At 37.2% G+C, this 23,407-nt stretch overlaps 1 protein-coding gene across 1 annotated transcript in view; it reads right to left on the bottom strand.

The window, feature by feature from the left end:
* Positions 1-23,407, bottom strand: part of THSD7B (thrombospondin type 1 domain containing 7B) — a 313,336-nt gene that overhangs the window by 129,460 nt on the left and 160,469 nt on the right. Inside the window, 4 exon segments of the mRNA XM_072418113.1 lie at positions 6,613-6,745; positions 9,852-9,967; positions 10,625-10,847; positions 12,384-12,572. Of these exon segments, the coding sequence (XP_072274214.1) occupies positions 6,613-6,745; positions 9,852-9,967; positions 10,625-10,847; positions 12,384-12,572 (661 nt within the window).

Raw genomic sequence — 23,407 nt, 5'->3', positions numbered from 1 at the left:
TAAGTTGATTTTTCCATCTATGGTGATGGTAATGTAGCAGAGACATATTGAGGCTGTTTTCTCCCTTCTAATTTAGACATCCAAGATCTCCTTATCACAACACACAATGCTACTCAATCCTAACAATGAAGAATTCCATTATCTTATATGAAATAAAGGGCCAGTCCACACCAACAATGAAATAAGCACAATAAAGGGCAAGTAATGCATATTCTTAGTGATCACATGTTTTAAGTGATTGTTTCCCAAGGGGTTTTTCATCAAAAACTGATAAGATCAGATAAAAGATTGCCAGTATTTAAAAAAAAATGTTACCGCATTAATTAAAGGGTGATCACACATCTTATTATGGCAATCAGTGTTTTTTAGCCATACCATAATTTATAAGTTGGTGATCCCTGCTCCAAAATACAGATTGTCATGTTATTATCAGTGCAATAGACTTCCTTTGCAGTTATTTTCTACCACTTACTCCATTGTAGCATATGGCACATTAAAGTGGTAAACGCCAACTGGCCATGCAAAACTGGTTTCATAAATCTGGCAACTGTCATATTGAAAAGTGTAAATATTTGAATTGTAGAAATCCCATTGAAGAACAGCCAATGCATAGCTGTGCATAGAAGAAAGAAAAAGCTTAATATGTAATGACTAAATTTTACTTCCCATTATACCCATAGTGTTATACATAAAACAAGGCTACCTGGGCCATATCATGTATGCTGGGTCTAGTTATACCACTGCTGCACCATTGTGTCCCAGTATACTGTTTTAGGCTATTAACATTTTCTTTAAGCCAAATAATATTTTGGATTGAGAAGAAATTTGTTAAACCCCTCTGACTTTATTTCATCTGTATGTTCATCTACTGGGGAAACTCTCTTAAATGTCTGCCCTGTTGACCCTACAAATATTAAGAAGTCTTTCCAAAATAAAGCAAATCCACCCTTATCACCTGTACAAGTGACTCCATAGTAAGATTCCTTCTTCAAATTTCTGGATACCCCATCACTTTTTCTCTATTGACAGTGGTCAACAGGGCAAATGAAAGGGTGACTATCCATGGCAGTGACACAGACAGTAATACAAACCTGATTGCTATTCTAACCCCTTTGTCCGCCTGTCCAATACTAAAAAGAAGTTTAGACTTTGGATGCACTGGAAGAGATAAATTCCATTTTCTGTGCTGACCAAATATTCTTTATTATTCAGCTTATTCCAAGGATTGCCCATGCATTATTTTTTTCAACCACTATATGTCTTCATTCTAATGGTCAGCATAACTTAATTGACTTTCTATGAGCCCAGATTATCCTAGACATGCTCAGCCTGTGAATGAACAATGAAAGGGTAAGCAGAACAGTAATTAGCTAAATCTGCTCTTTGTACTACTTCTTCCTCTCGCATTCCATAACTTTTGTGCAAGGAGTTCAAGGGGCTGACACCAGATCAACAGATACTTTTACTGCTTGATTTAAGAAATACATTTAGGGCTCTATTTATAAAGCAGGGAATCAAACATTCCCTCAAATATTCCCCGGTTGATATCAAATACTGCCATTAAAACACATAGACTTGGAAGATTCCCACAAGTGAATGTTTAAGAGAATATCTGATTCACTGTTTATAAATAGAGCCCTTAACCTCCGAGTGTGACTTGGGGTAGAAAAAAGTTCCTGGTGATGTCGGTGCGTGTGTACGTTGCTGGCGAGGTGGGAAATTCAAAATCCATTTGTATTACATTCCATACAAAATAACTGTATTGAATGCAATACATTGGATTTATATGTGTAAAAGCAGTACATTGTTTTCAAGAACATTTATTTTACAGTATATATATTAGTATGAGTATATTATGTATTTGTAAAAAAAATATATATATTTTTTTTTTATATATAGATTTTTTCATTTATTCAATTTATTATTTTTACATGATTTTGTGTTTCAAACTTTATTATACTCATACTATTATATTATACTGTAAAATAAATTTTTATGAAAAACAATGTACCGCTTTTAGACATATAAAACCGTAAAAAAATGAACCGCTAGGGAGGTTGATGTATTAATGATTACAAAGCCACATTAGCGTGTGTCTTTTATAGCTGCCTGGAGTTCAGCTTTTACTTTGCTTTCATAGCCTTCCCTTCAACACATGTTTTCCCTTTCCTTGAAGAAAATTAAATGCCAAATAATTCCTCAGGTGTGACTGCTTCCTAAAACTGTAAGATCAGTTTGGATGTCTGAAAACTCCAGGGATGGAGATGAGATCAGTCTCCTTTCACTATATGTCAGTTCCGTCACCTCCCGACATCACAGCACCTCTGTACTAAAACACCTTTTTATTTCTGCCATTTAAGATGAAGTAGGACTTGAATCACAGATATTGATCAGCCGCAAGACACATTTATAGCACAGTCCCATAATAATATGCAGACAGCTGGGCTCTTGCTACTACTTCTCTTGCCATTATACAGCAATCACTATGGGAACAAACACAAATATATTCCAAAATCTATACATCAGAAAGTAGCCTAATGTTTTTTTTTTCTTCTTAAAAAGAAAATTAGAAGCAATTGTATTCCCCAGCTCCAAGGACTAGATGATAGTTTAATGTCTGTGTGTTCCAATGGCTCATGTGCAGCAACTCATGAAAGTAGAAAGGTGAGATAATTATGGGAAGCAAGCGCGGGGAAATGTGTCCTCTGCTTATCTGTCTGGGCAATGAGTCGGTGCCTTCGCCTAACACGGAGTGAGTGAAAATTAAAAGGAAAGACAGGGGGCAATGGGCACTCACCAGATGGAAGAAAAGTATTTTAATAGTGCAAGAGAGGATATAGAACAGAATTGGCCCACAGACCAGACATAAGGTCAGCTTTAAAGTTGAACTCCAGCCTGATGGGAAGAACACAAATGAATGTAGCCCTGTATTCATTTATAGTTGTTTGCATTTATTCCCTTTAAAGTAGTTCCAAAATTCAACTTGTCAGTATTTCTCAATGACCAGTACAGAAGTCCTGAGACAGTATTATTGGGAACACCAAAGCAAAACATCTGTAGCATTCCCAACATTCAAGAACGGCTAAAAAAATTTAAAGCATCAGTCTAATAAAAAATGAACTTGAACACCCCTGTTTTTTGCATTGTATTTTGGTGCTATTTGTTGTGATAGTGTAGAGCAGAGGTAGGCAAACTCCGGCCTTTAGACCAGATGCGGCCTAGCCGGTAGTTTGTTCTGGCCTAACAGCCCCTGGCTGGTCCGGCCTAATTCCGCCGGAACAAGCTACCGGAGCCACCAGAGCTCCGAAGCCCCATGCAGCTCTTGAGCCTCCATGTTGTGGCTCCCTTTCCTATTTACCGCGGCCGGGGTTAACAATTCTGCCGCCGGGGTAAATAGGGAAAATTCCCTCTTCTACGTATGCATTGCAGAGGAGAGGGATTTTCCTTCAGGGGGCGTTCCTGGTGGGGGGGGTGGAGCCATTAGGGTGGGACTCTAGAGGGAGTCTGGCCTAGTGTGCTCCTGCCTACCCCTGAAATGGCCTAGTGGCTAAAAAAGTTTGCTGACCTCTGGTGTAGAGCATATACTGCAAAACACAATACACCCTTCATACATCACATTATACATAGCATGCATTGTGGAACTTTTAGAAAAAAAAAATCTCATTTGTGTTTATCATTCCTGATAAATAGGCTGACTTATAGAGAAGGAATATAATGCATGCAGTAACATACATTAACTCAGCTATACAAAGCAATACAACAGTGTGAATGGAGCCTTTTATCCTAAAGGATCACTGGTGATAAGCCAAAGCTTCTATGGGGAGATTCTACTTTTCCAGTTGGAATTTACAATATGTTGTGTAGAATACATCAAGATTGGTGAAAATGCCAATTGGGAAAATTATAGTGGTTACATTTGGCTGTTAAAGGAAAATACTCAAAAAATATTTTATCAAACACAAATATCTGTAAAAATGAATAACCACCACCGTCTTACCTGTACTCACCTGCCCATACACCTGGCAGTTCCACAATGGCAGCCACCTAGAAAATTCTGGGAACTCTCCTTCTCTGCCCCAAAGTTTTCTGAGCATGTAAGGATAAATAAAAGGATTTGACGCTATACAGAGTTGTAATATCTGGCCTTACAATAAGATTGAATGAGGTTTTATCACAGGCCAACAAAGTTTCCAACAGCAGCTCTGCAGCATCCCATGGGCCACACAATGGGGAACTGCCGGGACCATGGACAGGTAAGTGAAAGTCCTTATAGAAGGATTTGGGGGAGGGGATAAAGACAAAAGTACACAAATGAAGTTTCTAAATCCTTTAAAACATTTATTCATTCCACAAATCCAAATTTTTTACCAAAAACAGAAAATCAATTATCCTCTTTATTTGGGCTGGATATTATGAGGTCCATTTCTGAAGTTTCAGTAATTTGTAATTCATTATAGATTCTTTTGTTGCCTGCATAATCAGGGATGAATTGGATATAAAACACATAAAAATAGTCACCAATTTCAAAGTTACCAGTCATTACAATTGTATTCATGTATGTATCGATGGGGAATATTATTTCATTATATATTACTAATCAGTATTCAGAATGGTAACCTGAAGTGAGACCAAAAACTTTATGTGCCTTGATGGGTTTTGGTGAATTATTACCTCTGCTTTTCATCTTCCTATGGTTAAAACTCTCAATTAAATTCTTGAGAACAATCACTATCGCTGACTTCTACAATAATTTGAGTAGGGCTATTTATTTCCAAACCATGAGCCTGTTCCTCCAAAAACTAACCAATCCTAAACATTATCTGTAAGACCTAAAATTACATGACAAGTGTATCACTCAGCAGTGAGAGGAATAGAACATTATAATTACTGCGTTTTCCTTTGATTTGGTATTGGATCACATCTATATTATAATGGAATATCTATTACTTACTTTACACGTGTGCATGAATAAATTTCTGACTTGTCACAATACACAGCAACAATAAAGTTTTGTTGTTTTTTGTAACAAACTTTTATAAATTAGAAAGTAGACCCTGACTGTTCTTGCAGGTCAGTGCAGGTCAGTGCAGTGTTCTAGAATTTCACAAAGTAAAGTGCAGCAGGGTGCAGCAGGAGGACTGAGCTGTGGAAAAAGGTGATGGATTTTTGAGAAGTTGATAGGTAAAAGGGTGAGTAAGAACGAAGGGACTGTGCTATTTGAGTGTGATGGATTTTTCCATTGCTTGGTCATACAGCGAGATATTGCAGCCGGGGCTAACTGTGTTGGTATTTTACACTAGCGGGACACAGGATGGGCCTGAACTCTGTGAGTGTATTGAAATTTAATGCTGTCTGGTATAGGAAGGACAGGCTCAACTGAAAGTAGACATACGGCAACAGTCCAACCAGTTTTGTCCTCCACCAATATTTAGCAATGCAGCAAGGAAACGCAGTTGCAATGCAGGAGGGTTTGTACACCAGACAGTCCATTCTTCAAAACAACCAAAACTTGTTAACTGGGTTGATGAATTATGCTTAGGTCAGTTCTTGATTTAAAAGTTGTCCTCTAATGGGTTTTTAACACAAACAGATGGCTCTGGTACCTTTTTTTAGTGTTCTGTCACCTCCTTCTCCCAACAGCAGGGAAGGTGTAAGCCCTGAAAATCAGTCAACTCACATATAACAAGGTCTGTAGATAGGTAAGACTTAATAGTGAGGTCAAAACGTTTAAGGACGGGACTCAGAGTTAAAGGCTCTCCCCTGCTGTTGTTTGCTCCTTCCCTCACCTCTTAGATTGTAAGCTCTTCTGGGCAGGGTCATCTCTTCCTTCTGTGTCACACTCTGTATCTGTCTGTCATTTTCAACCCCTATTTAATGTACAGTGCTGTGTAATATGTTAGTGCTAAATAGATACTGTTTGTTAATATAAATAATATTATTAAATAGGCGGATACACAACAGAAGGACTGACTGCTGTAAGTGGTAAAGATTTTTGCACAAGCTACTTACAGAATGAGAGGCAACACCAGTGGGTTCAGCTGTATGAGACACAGAGGACACTAAGAACCTGAACGGCTTTGCACAGCCATCAGAATTTACACAATTTTGTCAAATACAAGCCTACATCTAGTACTGGAAGTAGATGCTGACCCTACATAATGTTTGAAAAAAAGATGGTGGCAAAAGGTGAAGGCCTTGTAAAGATGATTGGTGTCAAAAGGTAATAGGTACATGTAGTTTATTGATAATATATATGTCTGTTTTTACATCAATTATTTTAACTAGAAATGTACACCAAAATCCTCTCACTGGGCCTGATTTATTGAAGCTCTCCAAGGCTGGAGAGAATACACTTTCATCAGTAGAGCTGCGTGATCCAGCAAACCTGGAATGGATCTGGTCCAGAATTGAAACCATTTGCTAACAAATAGCAAATTACTTTTAGGAAATCCATTCCAGGTTTGCTGGATCACCCAGCTTTACTGATGAAAAAGAGAGGTTTGGAGAGGTTTAATATATCAGGACCACTATTTATTGTTCAGCCTTTTTGAGATTTACATTTTTAGTATTCTTTAATTTTTATGTAGTAAGCGTAACAATAAACCTCTTTACCTGTACAATAAACAGACAGGGACATCCTCACATTCCCTCTCTTCATACAAGGTGTCTGGACATTGATGACCCCCATCAAGTGCCTCCTGCATAATGATCCTGTATCGGGATTGTTTGACCACAGAGTCATTCCCTGAAATAAAACATGGAATTGCAATAAATATTTTCATGTTACCTTTTAGATATGGGGTATATCAAGTATGTTCACGGACTTAAAACAAAACTGTCCAATACATGCAAAGGATGGCCAATTATGTCAAAGTGATTCATCATGTGCCAGTTGGTGATCACTTTGACGCCATTGGCCAACTTGAACATGCATTAAACATGTGTGAATTTTACTGTTGCAAGGACCTCCAGTGGTCACACCTCTAGCACCTTTGTGCATTTGAGCACAGCTGTTTATTTCAATTTTTACCATACAAATACCGATATTGTTGCAGAAGAGGTAGGTAGGGGAAGTAGATATTCTTCTTGTTTATTCCAGTATTGTATGTTGAAGGTATTGTTTACCAACAGCCTGAGTGTTCCACTTACTAAGGCAGGGTAACCAGTGGAAGTTAAGGTAGACATACATTTCTTGAAGAGTAGGCATTAAATTTAATAGAAAATAGGGACTTGTACTGGCAATTAATATATCAATCAAATATTGATTAAGCATACCTATTTTTTTGCCCAATCAAGTGCTGCAAACTACGCCTACTGACAGGCTAACCTTAAACCATCAAGGAGATCTTCCAAAAAAACAACACCCAATGGTTTTCCTTTTATTATAGTAAACAGAAAGGAGTGCACTCATTGGCTGCTAGTTGTTAAGATTGCTTACTGCTAAATACACTAAACTGTATGAGGTGGCACAGCCTACAGAAATTGATCTTGCTGGGTGGTTGATCAATGGGCACATAGTTGTTGGATTTTAGAGCAATATTTATGCATCATACGTCCATCAATCTAAGCTCCTCACACCAAAATATTATAAATGGATGTGAAGGGGAGAATTAAAATATTAAATTAAAAACTAAATATTACATTTCCAAAAAAAACTAATTTCTTCATAATTTTGAAAAAAACACAAGTTATTTTTTAAAATATCATTTCAGCAAAGACTAATCACTGTTATTATTAAACCTAGCATGGAACATAATATAGGCCAACTACATTGTCTACCAGAGGCAGTGAAACAAATTAGATGACATAAAACCATAATGAAAGAACAACTGAGTTGGCATAGTTAAAAAACTATTAAGTTTAGTTCCCTCAGCGCTCAGAACCGGTTCCACCATAAGACCTCCTAATGACCTCCAACACAGTGACTTATAAGTCACATCTAAGTATGCTTTGATGAAGATATTCTGCCGCACCTGTTCCTTAATTTGTGGCTCCCTGGCAATAGAGCATTGCCTAATTTTGTTATCGTTCTGCAGATCAAGGGCTCAATAAAGTCACATAGTCCAAGGATAAATTAATTTTTTTATTATCAGTTTTATTATCTCCTTAGTTGTCTTTATATTCTGTGTGAAATAAATACAAACTGAACGAACAGCTGCTGTTTTTTTCTTTTTTTTTCATACCTATTAGATTATTTTCAGCAGAGCTGTTTAAGTAGGTAGTGCGGTCTTCCATGCCGAGACGATTGTTCCTCTTGAACATTCTATTATTTTGTACTATAATCTGCAGGTATTTCTTTTCTTTTTGTTGCTCCAAATAATAACATCACAGATGTTGCAGATTTCATCTGAGAAGCCCATCAAGCAGCAGCGATTTCTTTCATTAGTACTCCGATGCTCATTTAGTACAGCTGGAGGGAGTCAGGGGGATCTTTGCTACCGTGTCTGGTTCACCGCACACTCACCCCAGCCATTGTTAACTTTAGCTATGTGCTAAATCTACTCTGTTTATAACCTTAGCACCAAGCTTGATATATAAATAACAAAGGCACTTGTCATTTAGTGGCAGACAGGAGGGAAGGGAGGTAGATACAGCCTGGAGCATTTTGTGAGGTTTAAAGAGCGGCTCCGCCTAACATGTATGATCAGGGCACAGCTGATGCTATCCAGGCAGCACTGGCATCTTGGAAAAGTCTGAAAGTTTCTTGTCTATTGAGAAGCAAAGGCATGGTCAACGACACCTTAACTATTAGGAAGTTTATCCAATAACACTCTAAGGCAATTAATGTTGGATTAGACCAGGCCCCAGCTTTATTGGGTTTATAAGCCCTAAAATATACACATTTCAACATAACAACATCCTAATTTAAAAAAGAACTCGATTGCGCCAAAATGCATGTCCTAACTATCAGTTTTGGCCAGGCATGAGACTAACCGAAGTCCAGGAGGGTATCAAACAGATACTATTCAACCGCTAGCATGGCAAAAGTGCCAATATGCTACGATGGTAATAAATGGATGGGTGAGTAAGAAAGAAAGGGAGAGGAAATCTCCCCAAAGTAAGGAACATGCCCTGTTGGATAATTTCCACTAAAATAAATCTAGTTTGGAGGATTTATTACCTTTTTCCAGTGTAGTAATAACCCAGAAGTTTGTGTTTTCCTTCACATTCAGTCCAGGGCCAATGGCCACCAGATGGGTCACTAAATGAAGTAATAACAAGGGTTCTAATCCTTCCCTACTATAACTAAAGTAATTAATTTGGCTTTTGATACACCTTAAATAGGACCCCTTCCCCTAGACCAAAAATACCAATACCATCCTCTATCACTCCCCCATCAATTAAAGCCCAACTCTGCCAACAACGAAGTTTAAATTAGATAATCTCTTTCTTTCTTCAAAGCAACCTCCTTACACACAATACTTCTTCTAAACCCAACAAATCTTCTGGTTTACATGGATTAGCACAACCCACGCTGTACTCCCCGTGTAAATTTCTCTTTAAATTAAATTTGCATATTTTTCATTTTAGCCTTTTTAGCAGTTAAATGATTCTGTGCAATGTGCAATGTGAGAACTACAGAGGAAGATGAATCTGAAAATGCTACATTTCTAAGGATCAAATGCAGAGCCTCCTTCACAGAAAATAGGGATAGCAGCAACCCCAGAAATTATGTAATCAGGGCAGTGAGCTGCAAAATGCCAGGATACAAATTAGATCTGGTCTGCGTGTAATTTAAATAAAACATACTGTATTTATGTCTAACTAGAGTAAACCTTTATTGGGTTTTAGAGTCATATTTAAACTTAAATTGCTTGTAAATGTTGAAGTGGTATAAAGTGTACACTCACCAGGTTGGCAGGTTTTGGGGCAAGGAGTCCACTCACTGAAAAGGGTCACAACACAGTCTCTTGTGCAGGATAGTCGGCAAGGCTGGCTGGTGTCAGGTTTAGTAGATTCTGGGCACCTGGAATTTAAAACACAATGCCATCTATTAAATTGTAGACACGAATCATGGTGGCCCATCACATAGAATATTGGTTTGGAACCCTATGTACATGTAACATTTGAAGCACAATGCAATCATATTGATATAGACTACAGTGGGTCAATCATGTAGAATGATAGTTTGATACCCTGTTGATATATTACATTTGAAACACAATACCATCTGTTAATGGAAGACATAAACTATAGTGAAGAATAATGAATCATCATGAAGAATAATGGTTAGGTACCCCTGGTGCACATAGATTTCCAAACATAAAACCATCTTTTAGTGGAAGACCACTTTGAAGAATTGGTCCACTATATAGAAAAAATTTTTGGTACCCTCTGGGTACCTGCATTTTATTACAAAATCTAAGTCATTTGCAATAATGATTTGGTTCCCTCTGCAGTGTACATCATTTATACCCAGCACAAGTATATCTAATTGCTAGATCTTATACAACTTTCATCTCTACAACACGGACAGTCGGATTCTCACTGTGCATTATATTTAGAATACCTATTGACCTGCATACTTGCCCAATTAAGGTAAGGCTAAGCCTCACCAACATAAATTTCATTTTGCTGTAATACATATAAATATACTTATACTTGACATATTACTCTATAATACCTCTTGCTTGCAACTTGTCCAGTATTACTCTTCATGCAGAATACTTTTCGCGATTGAAGTCCGATGCCACATGTGTCCTTTTTGCCAAGGCTTCCATTTAGTATCTGTGACTCCCCTGTACACAACTCCCACGGTGATACCTCCCAGTACAATGCAGAACATGGATGATCGTTGCATGATCGGTACTCATACAGTGCTTGGCTGGAAGGGCAAGATTTCCCGCCTGTAAAACATTAACAGATGTTATGGGCCTAATTTATTAAAGCTCCCCAATACTGGAGAAGAGAGACTATCATGGGTGAATCTGAATAAACCAACAAACCTGAAATGGGTTTGGTGCAGGATTGAAAACATCTGCCAATAATAGAAATTATTTTTAAAAAGCCATTTTGATTTTGCTGGATCACCTGAGTTCCCCCAGTCTTGGAGAGTATTGGACAAACCACCTATAATCCAATTGTCATTCAGACAGTTCAGATTTTTTTAAAGAAATGACCTTTTCAAAAGAAAGAGGTGTACTACTGCCAATACATCCAAATACCACAGTTTTTTTTATCCAGTAAATGCATTTTAGAGCTCAGTGGCTCCGGTTAGATAGCCTGGGTGGAAAACAATGGTGAAAAATGCAACAATGGTGCCACACCATTGGTCTTGGAGTGCAAATAGGAGTATATATATATATATATATATATATATATATCCAATATTGATACAAGCGACTAATATCTTTATACCCCATTAGAATCATAAGATATTTTTAACTAAAAAAAAAATGTAAGTTTTTTGTTCGTCTACAGAGATTAGATTAAGTTATGTGTAAATGATATATGTGTATATAATTTTTTTGTATTCTTCAATTAATGGGGATGATGGTGATGTTTTATTCCATGTTATCCTCCCAATGATTAAAAAAGGCAAATATTTTGTACTCAAGGACCATTTGTGCAGCACTATAATTTTCACCATTGGCTCACACACCTTTGGGATTTACTGTTGATATGAAGATATAATAACCCAATCATACTTTTGAGCTCTAAAAACTGTTTATTCTGAAACATAAAAATTGAGCTGTTGATATATTTTGTGCACATGCAGACAAATTTCTGTTTATACAAATGAAACATAGTATTTGTGCAGCTTCCTAGGTCTAACAATTTTAAAGCATTTTCCAAGGAATTTTTTGTGATTTACACAACTCTCGTGCTAATATAATGGAAATCAGGAGATAGGGAGTATAGACCAAATCGGAAGGGTAAGAAAAAGTGACAAAATTGCTTCTCTGAAGATACAGGACAGTAAGATTAATTGGCTTAGACTGCGGTAATGACATTTGACTATGGAAGACTATGGAAGGGACTTTACTTTGTAAAGTGCTGCGTTATATGCCAGCAATATAAATACAAGTTAATAATACCAATAACAATAGATGAGCATTGTGGAACTGGCAGGACCATAGGTGAAAATTAAGTCAAAAAAAGAACCTGTGCAGCCACCACATCCAAGGAATAATAAACTGAATAGTCTGTATTAAATATTTAGCTTTTTTATTTTGATATGCTTTAAAAAGCACAATTCCCCACAGAGACCCCCAGATCAGATGAAAAGAATGGATGATTTCGGAGAAAAGAGGTTTTAATTTGGACTGGCATACCTAGTAGCTCCAGTTGGCACATAAAGCTGCTTTGACTGCTTACAAAGGGTTCTACACATTGCAGCTCATCACAGTAGTAAAAAACCTTATAAAAGTAAACTTGTCTACCTTCTCCAGGATAGGCCAGAATTGACCTGGTCCTGCTCTGCCTCCCCTCGGCATTCTTTGTGGAACAGGAACGGGAACACGGTGACCACTCTGACCATTCACTAATGACGCAGTCAAGGCTGCAGGGAACTTTACACACCAGCTGGACAGGGGGCTCATCCACACACAGCTCTGCAGAGACTGGCTCCCCTAATACACAAAAAATACAAAAAAAAATAATAATAATAATATTGTATAAGAAACATATTTTTTTATTTTAGTTTTTAAATAAAATAATATCTAATGACCCTGCCATGATAGGTTTTGATCAACTCTTTGCAAAGTTTTTAACTTTTTCCTAATTTTTTTTTAATATGCTAGAGTAAATGGCTAATGTGCACAAGCAGAACTCCAGATAGATATAAAAGGCACAAATGAAAAGCAGCATAGTACAGTAGTGTGGTGGTCATTAAGAATAATGTCTCTTACATTGCTGGTAATTGGGAAGAATGCCATCCTTACCGAACGGCAAAAAGATCCTAACTCGAGTGTCACAAATTGCTCATTGCTCAAGGAACCCCTAGGAACCCCTGGAGAAACCTTGGTTGAGAAACATTGGTTTACATGATATGCATTGGCTGATCCCTGCCATCAGACAGAGTACATCTAGTGGCACTAAACAAGTACTGCAGAGAAACTTTCTTGATTTAAGGTGAATATTGTTGCAAAAGCTGATTTTGGTATTTATTTATTTAAATAGTATTTATTTTGTCTTATTATTGGCTGTAGTTCTGCTTTAAGTAAGCTGTTTCCTTCTAAAAACAAAAAGATGTCTTTTGGATTAAAAACTACTAAGTAGAATTTCGGATATCTTACAAACAAATGGGAATGCTGAAGAAACATACTGAAAAGAAGGACATTAAAAAAACAAATATATAGTTAAAAACAAACCAAACAGCATTAAAAACCTGACAAAGGTTCTAAAACTTCCCTACTCAATCCAAAGTTTATAGAAAAACTATTTTTTAATATAATAAGTTACACGTTGATGTCATCTGTCACCTGGAATTACCTTTTACAGAATTTCTTTTACTATATATGTTTTTTTTATTTTTTGACATTTATAAATATATGTATAGCACTTTGTATAAACATTACGATTATAAAGTTTGCATTTTTTCCCACCAGGCACACCTGTTCCTAATTCTTAATGTAGATAAAACAATGACAAGAAAAATACTCCAATTTTCTAAGCCTTGTATACAGCAAGAATTTCACAAGGTAGCATATGTTTGTAGTGCTAATCTTCATTTGTATCCAGGCTGCCAAACTCTAAAACTGTCAAGTATTTTCTTAGCTCAAGACTAGAGAACAGATCGGAAACAATGGGAGTTATTTACTAATGGAGCTTAGCCTTTTCCCTCTGCAAAGTGAACTATCACACTGCAAGGAGTAATTCACTGAGCATGAATGTGGTAAAGCTCTGCTGACTTTATCCAATCATATGCAGGTAAAAATGAAGCTTTGTACATTTCTTACTTTTCAATCTTTTGATTGGATATAGTTTTTCCAAAATTCACTAAGCTAAGTGAACTAATCCTTTACATAATGGTAATTCACTTTGCTAAGTGGGCATCCTAAATTCCTACATTAACCCCAACACTTTATAGTGTGAGAAAGACGGAGGATGGTGGCAGGACAGGTTAACGAAAGATTTGGTTTTGGAGAGTCAAGCATCGACAACTTGAGAAACCACTGTACCTAAAAAGTGAGCATCACCATCTCCTCCTCTTCCATGGCTGGAGAAGGGGGTTAAATGTCAATCTTGACAGTAAGCCTATTCAACCCCCCCTTTCCCCCCAGCAAGACTAATCCAATGGTTATGGTTCTTCCCACACCTATCTTTACTGAAAGCTAATCCCGAAGATTCATTGATCTGTTAGGAGGTTTATTCATTTGGGGTTGTCTACGCTTTTATGTACAGTAAAAATTTCGAGTTTAGGTAAGCTTTATAAAAGCCAATGAACATAGTATTGTCAACAAAACCAGAAACCTACAGGAGCACATTTGGGACCATGTCTCAAAAGGAAAGAAAATAAAAAAACATGTGATTGGGAACAATTTTAGGCCAGCAGCAGCTTTTCATTCAAAATTCATCCTAACTTTTCAAGTTAAAATTCATGGCAAAGCCCCTGAGCATAATGTTGTTAAAAAAATCATTTAAAATAAAGAATGGGTGGTAAGACAGGATTTTGATGCCAAACAAGGTTTTTGCATCTGTTTTTAGCTTATTAGCATCCCAATGATCAAGATAAGAATACCATGTTCAGGAACATGGCAATCAATGTAAAAAAAAAGGTTAAATTTGACCTGGAAAAGTGATTTTAGGTGAATATATTGTCTTTCTCAAAGAAAGAAGACTGAACAACAAATGGGATGGGTTGGGATAACAAGGAGTGGGAGGATTGGGGTGAGTGGCAGACCTTTTAAGATGAGCTTTACATACATATATAGTTTTCACAGTTTTTTTGTAATTAAGTATTCTTGCTATGGTAATAAAGGCAGGATACATTATCTTCAAGTGTTTAGACCAGAATGGTGTTTATTGTTTCAGACTTTGATCTTTTTTCTTACATGGCCTTTGTCTATGCTAATTGAATTTTCTTTGTTTTGGGTACTAATCTCTCTATACTTTTTTGATTGATTTGTTTTCCAGTTTCTGCAAGAATGTGACTATACCTTCTAATGAGAAATGAGTTCTGATAAAGAAGTGAATTTATGAGAATGTTGAGGGGGAGGGGGATGCTGCTGAAAAAATAAATCTGAGTTTCTCACCCTGCTTTAGATGCCCACACATTACTGTTTTTCGTTGCTATGCATTTTATTTTTATCAGTCACAAAAAACATGACTGCTACAAAGCATAGGCACAAATACTGAAATGACCTCTCAAATCACCGGAATGAAATTGCTTAGGTTGGAAAGGGCAAGGACACAGTTGAGTTGATTTTCACAAAGACATACCAACAAACAACAATTTCTGTGCCAGCCATACATGAACCGTTAGCACACAATAACAAAAGGCTAACACCCTATCCTCTTACTAATTTCAAAGCCACCGACTAGCCACCCATATCCACATGGGACACAATGCAAAAAAAATATTTTAATGCAGTCATGGAAAGTTGCTCCCACTGAAGTTCTACCATCAAATCTGAATACTGAAAAGGAGGGTGGGAATTTGTAAACTGGAAAAGCCTTCTAACTCACAGTATATCTGTCAAAATTGAACCTGTACTGTGCCCATGCAAAACAAAGAAAGAATCGTATAAGCCCACCCCTGTATACCATACTCACATTCACTTCAGTAGTTTGTGTACAAGAAGGATTGGTGGTGCCCAGAACCTCCCTACCTGTCATTTAAATATATTTTGCAGCTGGTCCAGGAAGCTTTGCCGTGACCAATAATGGCTATACCAATATAGGTTTGTCATAAAGTATTTATGCTAGTCCAACACAACAGCCCTGGTCAATAATGGTGCTACCGTGCAGCATATTGCAATGATTTTAGTCCTAATTCATAGACAAATCTATTAGTAAACTTTTGCTGGCATTCTAAAATTAAGTACGAGTTATGTCATGGTCATGCCCTATTCAATTTCCTGGCAAGTGAGAGGAAAGGCAGCATGACATGTCCAATATGAGAATTGTAATACTCTACTCATGAAGCTATTGGCAACATTTAAGGCACTGGCACCATGTTAGGGCACCAAGTCATGATAAGTGTTATGATGCAGCATAAAGGAAATGGCACAATGTTTCTTCAGCAATATTTATTAATAAAACAAAGTGCAAATTAACACCAAGAAGAGACAACAATCATTTAGTTCTACGCAGGAAGGCAGCATTGTTATATGTGTTATTGCTGCAGCTGTAAAGTGTTATAAGTGAACTCAAAACCTTGGCTCACAATAGTGTATTGTGAGGAACCCCCTTGCTTTTGTGCTTGCACTTTGATGCATCACTTTCCTATCTGCAACAAAGAAGTCATTGGTTTCTCTTTCGTGCCTTGAACGATACAGTGCTGGGTGACCAAGAAGTCTGATATAGGGAGTGAGAAAGGTTTCATCTTCTTGCTATGTAAATGGAAGGGAAAGGGAGGTAAGTCAGAATACAGAAATTTTCCTCTATGTCTTCCCTCCTGGCTGTTATCACAAACGTGCAGGTAAATTGGTCAATTGTTCTTCCTCAATTTTTTCACATATGGGATTCAGAGTGGTTGACACTTTAATATGTTGTTAACATGGACGTAACAGCCAGTTAAATTGAATCTTGGAATTCTAAAGAAAATATCTCACAATAACCATTGGTGTCCTTGAAAAATAAGTAGCAAGCATATACCTTGCAGAATACAAAACTGAATTTGTTTGGAGAGCAATTGGAAAATTGGTCTTTAAAGCAAATCTGTCATGGAATAAATATAGCCTGTCATTTCACAACCATTATTTCACAACAATTATTACACAGATATATAACATCACAGTATTTATAACCCACCAACTATGATACCTGGGTGTAAAATTTGACTTGGAACTAATATTCTACTGAACATGCTTTTTTTAATGACCTCCTGCGAGCGACCTCTCTTAATAAAATATTTGGTACCCATCCCTTGTCCACGGCTGCTATTAAAATGCTTGTACATGCCTTGGTCATAGTCTATTCCTAATTCTACATCTTGGTCTGTAGTCTACACCTAAGACTTCAAAACTCCATCCTACACGTTTCCCCTCAATAGGCTTTTTCAGGATGGGTATAGTTTATGCCTTTACATCAGAGACAGGTGGAGTTACATTGAAATTTGAATCTTTGGCTCGTTTTGTAAAACTGGGCTTTATTTTAGGAATAATTGGCCAATATTTTATAATTGTCATTTTAGATGATTTTACCAATAAAATACGTACTGCACCATTTTAGATTTCACCATTTGAAGGTACATCTAGTTGATATTTGGGATTGTGTGTATGCAGTGGAACATGAGATCTTGTCATCCAGTATGATTTCTTGCATGAACCAAACGAATGCGAATCCAAATAATCAAAGAATTATCTTTGATTATTTGGAGGAGCAAAATACGAATCACCTAATAGTGAAACTGGAGCACATTCTAATGCTTGTCTTTAAAGTTGGTACCTCGTGGTACCAGTGTAGAGCGGACAGATGCAAATCATAGCTAATTGTTGGGAACATTAACCCCTGAAAGGCACAACATAGGCGCATATGTCTGTCTACTTATAAGGTACACAGTCCAACAGATCAAGTGAGTGAATGGATATTTGGACTTCTTTATCCTGTGATTTTGTTCTCATGGGACTTTTCTTTATATTGTGGAATTTTTATATTGTTTTATATTTATGTTTAAATAGCACCACTTTTTTACACAAACCAATTCATAAGACTCTCTTGCCAAATTGGTTGTGTTTGGTTTCCTTAAGTGTAGAACTAATAAAAAAATTACATAGAGATTGAACTGAAATGACTCTAAGAAAACTTTAAAAAGGTAACTGAATACAACAGTTGATGTGTTTTGGGGTTATCAATAAAGCTTAGATATTGTATATACTGCTTCTTCATTTTGTACATTTTATTATCTGTGCTAATTGTATATCAGTTCAATATATACTTTTTTGGTATGTTCAGTCTCTTCAAATAAATATCCAGTATCTAAACCCATGAAGAGAAAAATTGTTAAGAACCCAGAAATGTGTTGGCTGTCATATTCGGTTAATGCCTTGGTCATAGCCTTTCTTACTACTGCAACATTTTGGTCTGTAACCTACCAAACAAAAGGTTGGTAACAATCAAATCTTTACTGAACCTCCTCTGCTCATCTCTTTCTCCTTCCACGCTTTAGATATCACCCCTCTTTGCTAATTCCCTCTTTGAACACACAAGCAAAAGTATCCAAGTCTCATTTTTAATTCACTTCATATCCGGTCTCCTCCCTAACATTCTCTCTGCAATCCGTGTTCTGCTTATGAAATTACCTTGTCTCCAGCCCAGGATCACCTTCTGATACATTCATATCCATCACATCTCAGAAGTTTTACCCTTCCTTTAGGACTTTTATTCAGCATCACGTTCATCATGCTTCGATCTTTGAAACCTTCTAAAGAACCCTTAAAAAATATATCTTCAAACAAGCATACCATTTGTCATAAATACTATGAAGACATGTTGGTACATTTGCTTTCACCCTACACCAGCTGTCAAAGAACCTTCTGGATCCTCTGCTCAGTTTTTAACACCTTACTGGTGTTTCAACCACTTTCTCCTTTGGATCGTAAGCTCACAATAGTAGGGACCATGCCCTATTTTTTTGGTATTTGCTATAACAGATTCATCTAATGTGACTGTATTGTTGGATGTCATTTCCAAAATTTGCAATTTTCATCTATGCATTTATTCTTCTCTATTGCTGGATGCCCATATTGTATTTGTATGAACTGTTAATGTATTGTTACCAATGACTAAGGACAATGGCCCAATTTAAATATAAAATAATAATTAAATAATATTTTCTGAAATTCTAGTTACCTATCACGAAATTCCATTCTGAATCACTGATCCAGAACAAGATTCAAAAATTCTGTTGATAGAGACATCAAGAAGAAGCAGTGGCAATCCATATGTCTCCTCTCTGACAGGTCTACTTTCATTCTGATGGAATCTTGTTGGGGTAAATGAAGCTACAAATAATAAAAACACCCACACCTTACAAAATACATATAAACAGTATAAAGAGTTAAAACTGCGTATTAGGGGCTTAGAATTTCTTCCCCTACTCTACAGATACACACTAACCATACTGCGTGGACATATGCTGCCATTTCTGCTGGGCTCCACAGAGAACGCCAACATCAGTGGGGAAATAAGACACAAGATTGTGAACAAAGCTGATTTAAGAGCCAGACTCCAGCTGAATGCCAACATTGACAGCTCGTTATCCTCACAGAAGCTAATATTACACACAATGGAAAAATTAAAATTAAAACATGCCGTATGGAAATGTCAAAACACACCAAATATACTCAACAAAAAAAAAAAGTTGTTATTAACATTGTATCACATATTGTGAATGTTATCATAACTGGCCATGGATGGGTAGATAACCTGGAAGAATAATAAGATGTAAGACACTTGTCCTAAGTGGGGATGGGGTGCGCCATTACTTCTTGTCCAATAGACAGAATTGGAGCCATAGATGATATACTGTATTTCTTCCTTCCTCATTTACAAAAGACTGACCTCATTGCATGGACATTTTCCAGCAGGTTATAGAATCTCAGTGTGTGATACACAAAATTTGGTACAAGTTGGAAAACTTTGTTGAAGTACCCAAAAACCCAAAGTTTCCTTCTTGAAATAAGCTTCTATAACTTTCCATGTCTGAATAAGAAAACTGGGTTTCCAAAAAGTGTGCAACCCAAATTATATTATTATTTTAGACAACACAGGCTGTTATTTAGATTTCTACTTTATAGTAGATTAGAAGGGTTCATTGTCACATTAGGTAAATGCAGCCATCTGACTTTTCCTGCATGCACCCAGGAGCCTAATTCTAATCTATTTAAAGTGTATGTCTAGTACGGACATGGAATGGGCAAAGATTGGAACCTCTGTGAACCTTGTACTGCTTTCTTGGGCTCCCTTAGGGAGATTTGCCCTCAGTGACAATGGTTTCACCAGACAGGAATATATCCAACAGCATTGAGGACAGATATAAAAATGCATGTGAGCAGGTTACAATCCATGAATTGTCCATGTAGAATAAAAGAAGAAATGGGCGCCTCCATCTCCCTTCTTTTCTTCTTCCTAGAAACAATCTTCACCCATGATGATTGGATAAATGAACTTATGCGTACCTGTGTTGGAGTTTTTTGACATTTTCCAGGCAAGATTAAGCAGGTAGTGTCAAAAAAAAGTTATATCTTGGCTGATTCCTAAGACTTGGTTCTCTAATTCTTTAACATTATATAAGCTTTAATAGATGAGACTTCCATATATTGGTGATTTCTCCTTTTAGGTATTTGGAAAGTGTATTCAGTTAAATTGCCGGATCTGTGAAATCGTATTTCCACTGCTATTAGACCCCAGCTGTTCTGTACTGCAAGATGAAGATTTGCTACATTTATATCAAGTGCACTGAAGTTTCATCAAGGACTCACTGAAAAAAAATCCCAGATTCCAACACTTGTTTTAGATCACAAGTATGAGAAAAGAACTGAAGCATGCAGGTATGAAAATTTATATTATTTATCAAATTATTTACAATTTCCATTTTCCAATAAAACAGTAAAACAATGTATACAAAAAAGTGAATTAAAAGTTATACTACAAATATAAAAAGCTAAACTCTGAAAGTAAAAAAATGCATTTTATTCAAGCAATGTATCAATAAAATACTTATGTATTGTGTTGCTTTATATTGTACCCATTTTACATACAACCAGCTCTAGTGCCCACATTCTCAGTCCAAAGCTGGAAGCACACTAACAGAAGGTGGAAGCACAGATGACTGCCAGAGGTGTAGTCACAAATAAAAAAAAGCGGAGTCACGCTACTATCCATGGCGAGCACGCATGCGCATCATTGTTATGTAAACATGCCTCCCCCACTGTCTGAGCCTGCAATGGGAGAGTGGGCAGGTTGTGTTCAGAGAGAGAACTCGCCCACTGTCCTGAGCCTACAATTCCATACAGGAGACCCCTGCAGGGTCCTTTTCCTGATCCCACGGGGGGGAGGGGGGGCAGACCGGCCAGAGCGGCAGACCACCAAAAATTTCTTTGCAAAATAAGAGTGGGCATGAGTGCCCATTCCCGAAAAAAGTAAGGGCACAGCGTTCCCACCCGTGCCCACCCCACTACACCCCTGATGACTGCACTGTTATGATATATGCATGCACACATATATGAAATGATCATAGTGCACCTGTATGCAGAGTTTAAGTATTATTGGAACTACATGATTGTTCAATTACAAACTAGAGCTAGTCCTGGACCTGATCATATTGCTCTAGAGAAACATTCATGACAATCTCGGGTGAAAGTTTGCTGTTTGTACAGTGGTCCCCTTGACATCGTTCATCAATTCACCCTGGCAGTTTGACAAATGACCAAGCAGGGATGCCCGCTGCACTTTATTATGGAGAAGAGTGCAGTGGGTGCCTCTTGCTTAACCTCTCCCTGTCTTTCCATAGAACAAAACAGTGACATTCATCTGTCATTTGAAACAATCAAAAAACATTGTTTTCAGCAACAGTCATCTGATGTTGTCCTGGCTTCTGTATGGGGCTTAAGTTGCAGTGAAGTCTGCAGGAAGGTCCAGCACCTGATTGTGTTATCTTGCACAAATGTCTGAATCAGGAAGTTACTGAAATAGAATTCCTGCCAAACAGGATGATTGTGATTATGGGCCGCACTGTAGAGCAAAGGTTACACTCTGGCCATTGCAGTGCTACGTCCCAGGTTTGAATCCCAGCCAGGACACTATCTGCGTTGAGTTTGCAGGTTCTCCCTGTGTCTGTGTGGGTTTCCTCCGGGTACTCTGGTTTTCTCCCACATTTCAAAAACATGCAGTTAGGTTAATTGGCATCCCGCAAAATTGACCTTAAACTGTATTAAGGAAATATGACTATGGTAGGGACATTAGATTGTGAGCCCCTTTGAGGGACAGCTAGTGACATGACTATGGACTTTGTACAGCTATGCGTACTATGTCAGCGCTATATAAATACTGGATAATAATGATTCACATACAAGTATTTTCACTGCTTGTCTTTACCATTATTTTAAAGCAAATTGAACCTTCATATTAAATCAGCTCAAAACATTCCAGGTACCTCTAACAAGTCTGGCATAGCTTTTGCTGAATCATACAGATATGTATGCTAAAAGAAAGCTTGTGTTTCATGCAGATTGGTTTACCCAAGCTCTGACTGAGCAAGGGGTATGTTAGATCTCTGGGATGAGACCAGAGATTCCTTGCAGGATACACATGTCAGACTCTGACACTTTGAACACATTTTGCTTGATTGATAGGATTCACTTATGATGTATTTAATTGATTTAATTGTCTTATTTATATCATGTCGTATGTAAATATAAAGTCTAATTAGATGTGATTTTATTAGTAGTTCTAAAGCTACTGCTGATGCTTCTTTTTGTGTGTTTGCTTATTCGCAATCTCCTATTTTTGTGATCAGATCCAGCACATGCAACAAGCAGCCTTCTGGCATTAGAGTTCTTGTTTTAGATGCCACCGGGGATGCTTTTTTCTGCTTTTTTTCTACTCCTTTACCAGTCTGCCACCATCCAAAACACAAGCAGGCAGGTTCGGACAGAAAATAGCACAGATATGTCGGTACTTTGTTTTTTCATTTCTTAGGCTGCTTACGCATATTTTCATTGGAAACAATATTTCATGATAGTTTCCAGTGTCAAAAGACTGAAAGATGAATGAACGAGCGCTGTACATACGGGGAGGGGAGGGGGGAGAATGAGTGAGTGGCACCCAGCTGAGCTCATCTCCCTTCACTTCTATTGTGGACATTCATCTTCATTCATGTCTGTCATTCATGGATTCTTCAGGGCAGATCCATGAATGATGCTGGATGAGATGAGCCCAACTGTTCATATCAGGTGAGAATTATTTGACGTATGTACATAGCCTAAGATATACACAGAAATGTCTAAGGAAGTTCCATCTATAATCCAAAAATTAAGCAATCAGCTTCTCTGCAAACTGGAACTAGATTGTGACTGTTGGAGAAATTAGATTGTGAGCTCTTGTGGAATAGAGACTGATGTGAATGGGAGTAAAACAAAGTTGCCAGGACTATAAATTGAAAAAAAATAATAAACAAAATCCAATTTTTTGAAATGGCTACAAACACATGACAGCCTTTGTCATAGTTATTTTGAAACCATGTTGCTAGGTCTACAATGTAAATGAAATGTCTATCATATAAGATAACACATGGTTCAAA

Source organism: Pyxicephalus adspersus, chromosome 7 (assembly GCF_032062135.1).
Source record: "Pyxicephalus adspersus chromosome 7, UCB_Pads_2.0, whole genome shotgun sequence".
Lineage (NCBI taxonomy): Eukaryota > Metazoa > Chordata > Amphibia > Anura > Pyxicephalidae > Pyxicephalus > Pyxicephalus adspersus.
This window is presented reverse-complemented; position numbering and strand designations above follow the sequence as displayed.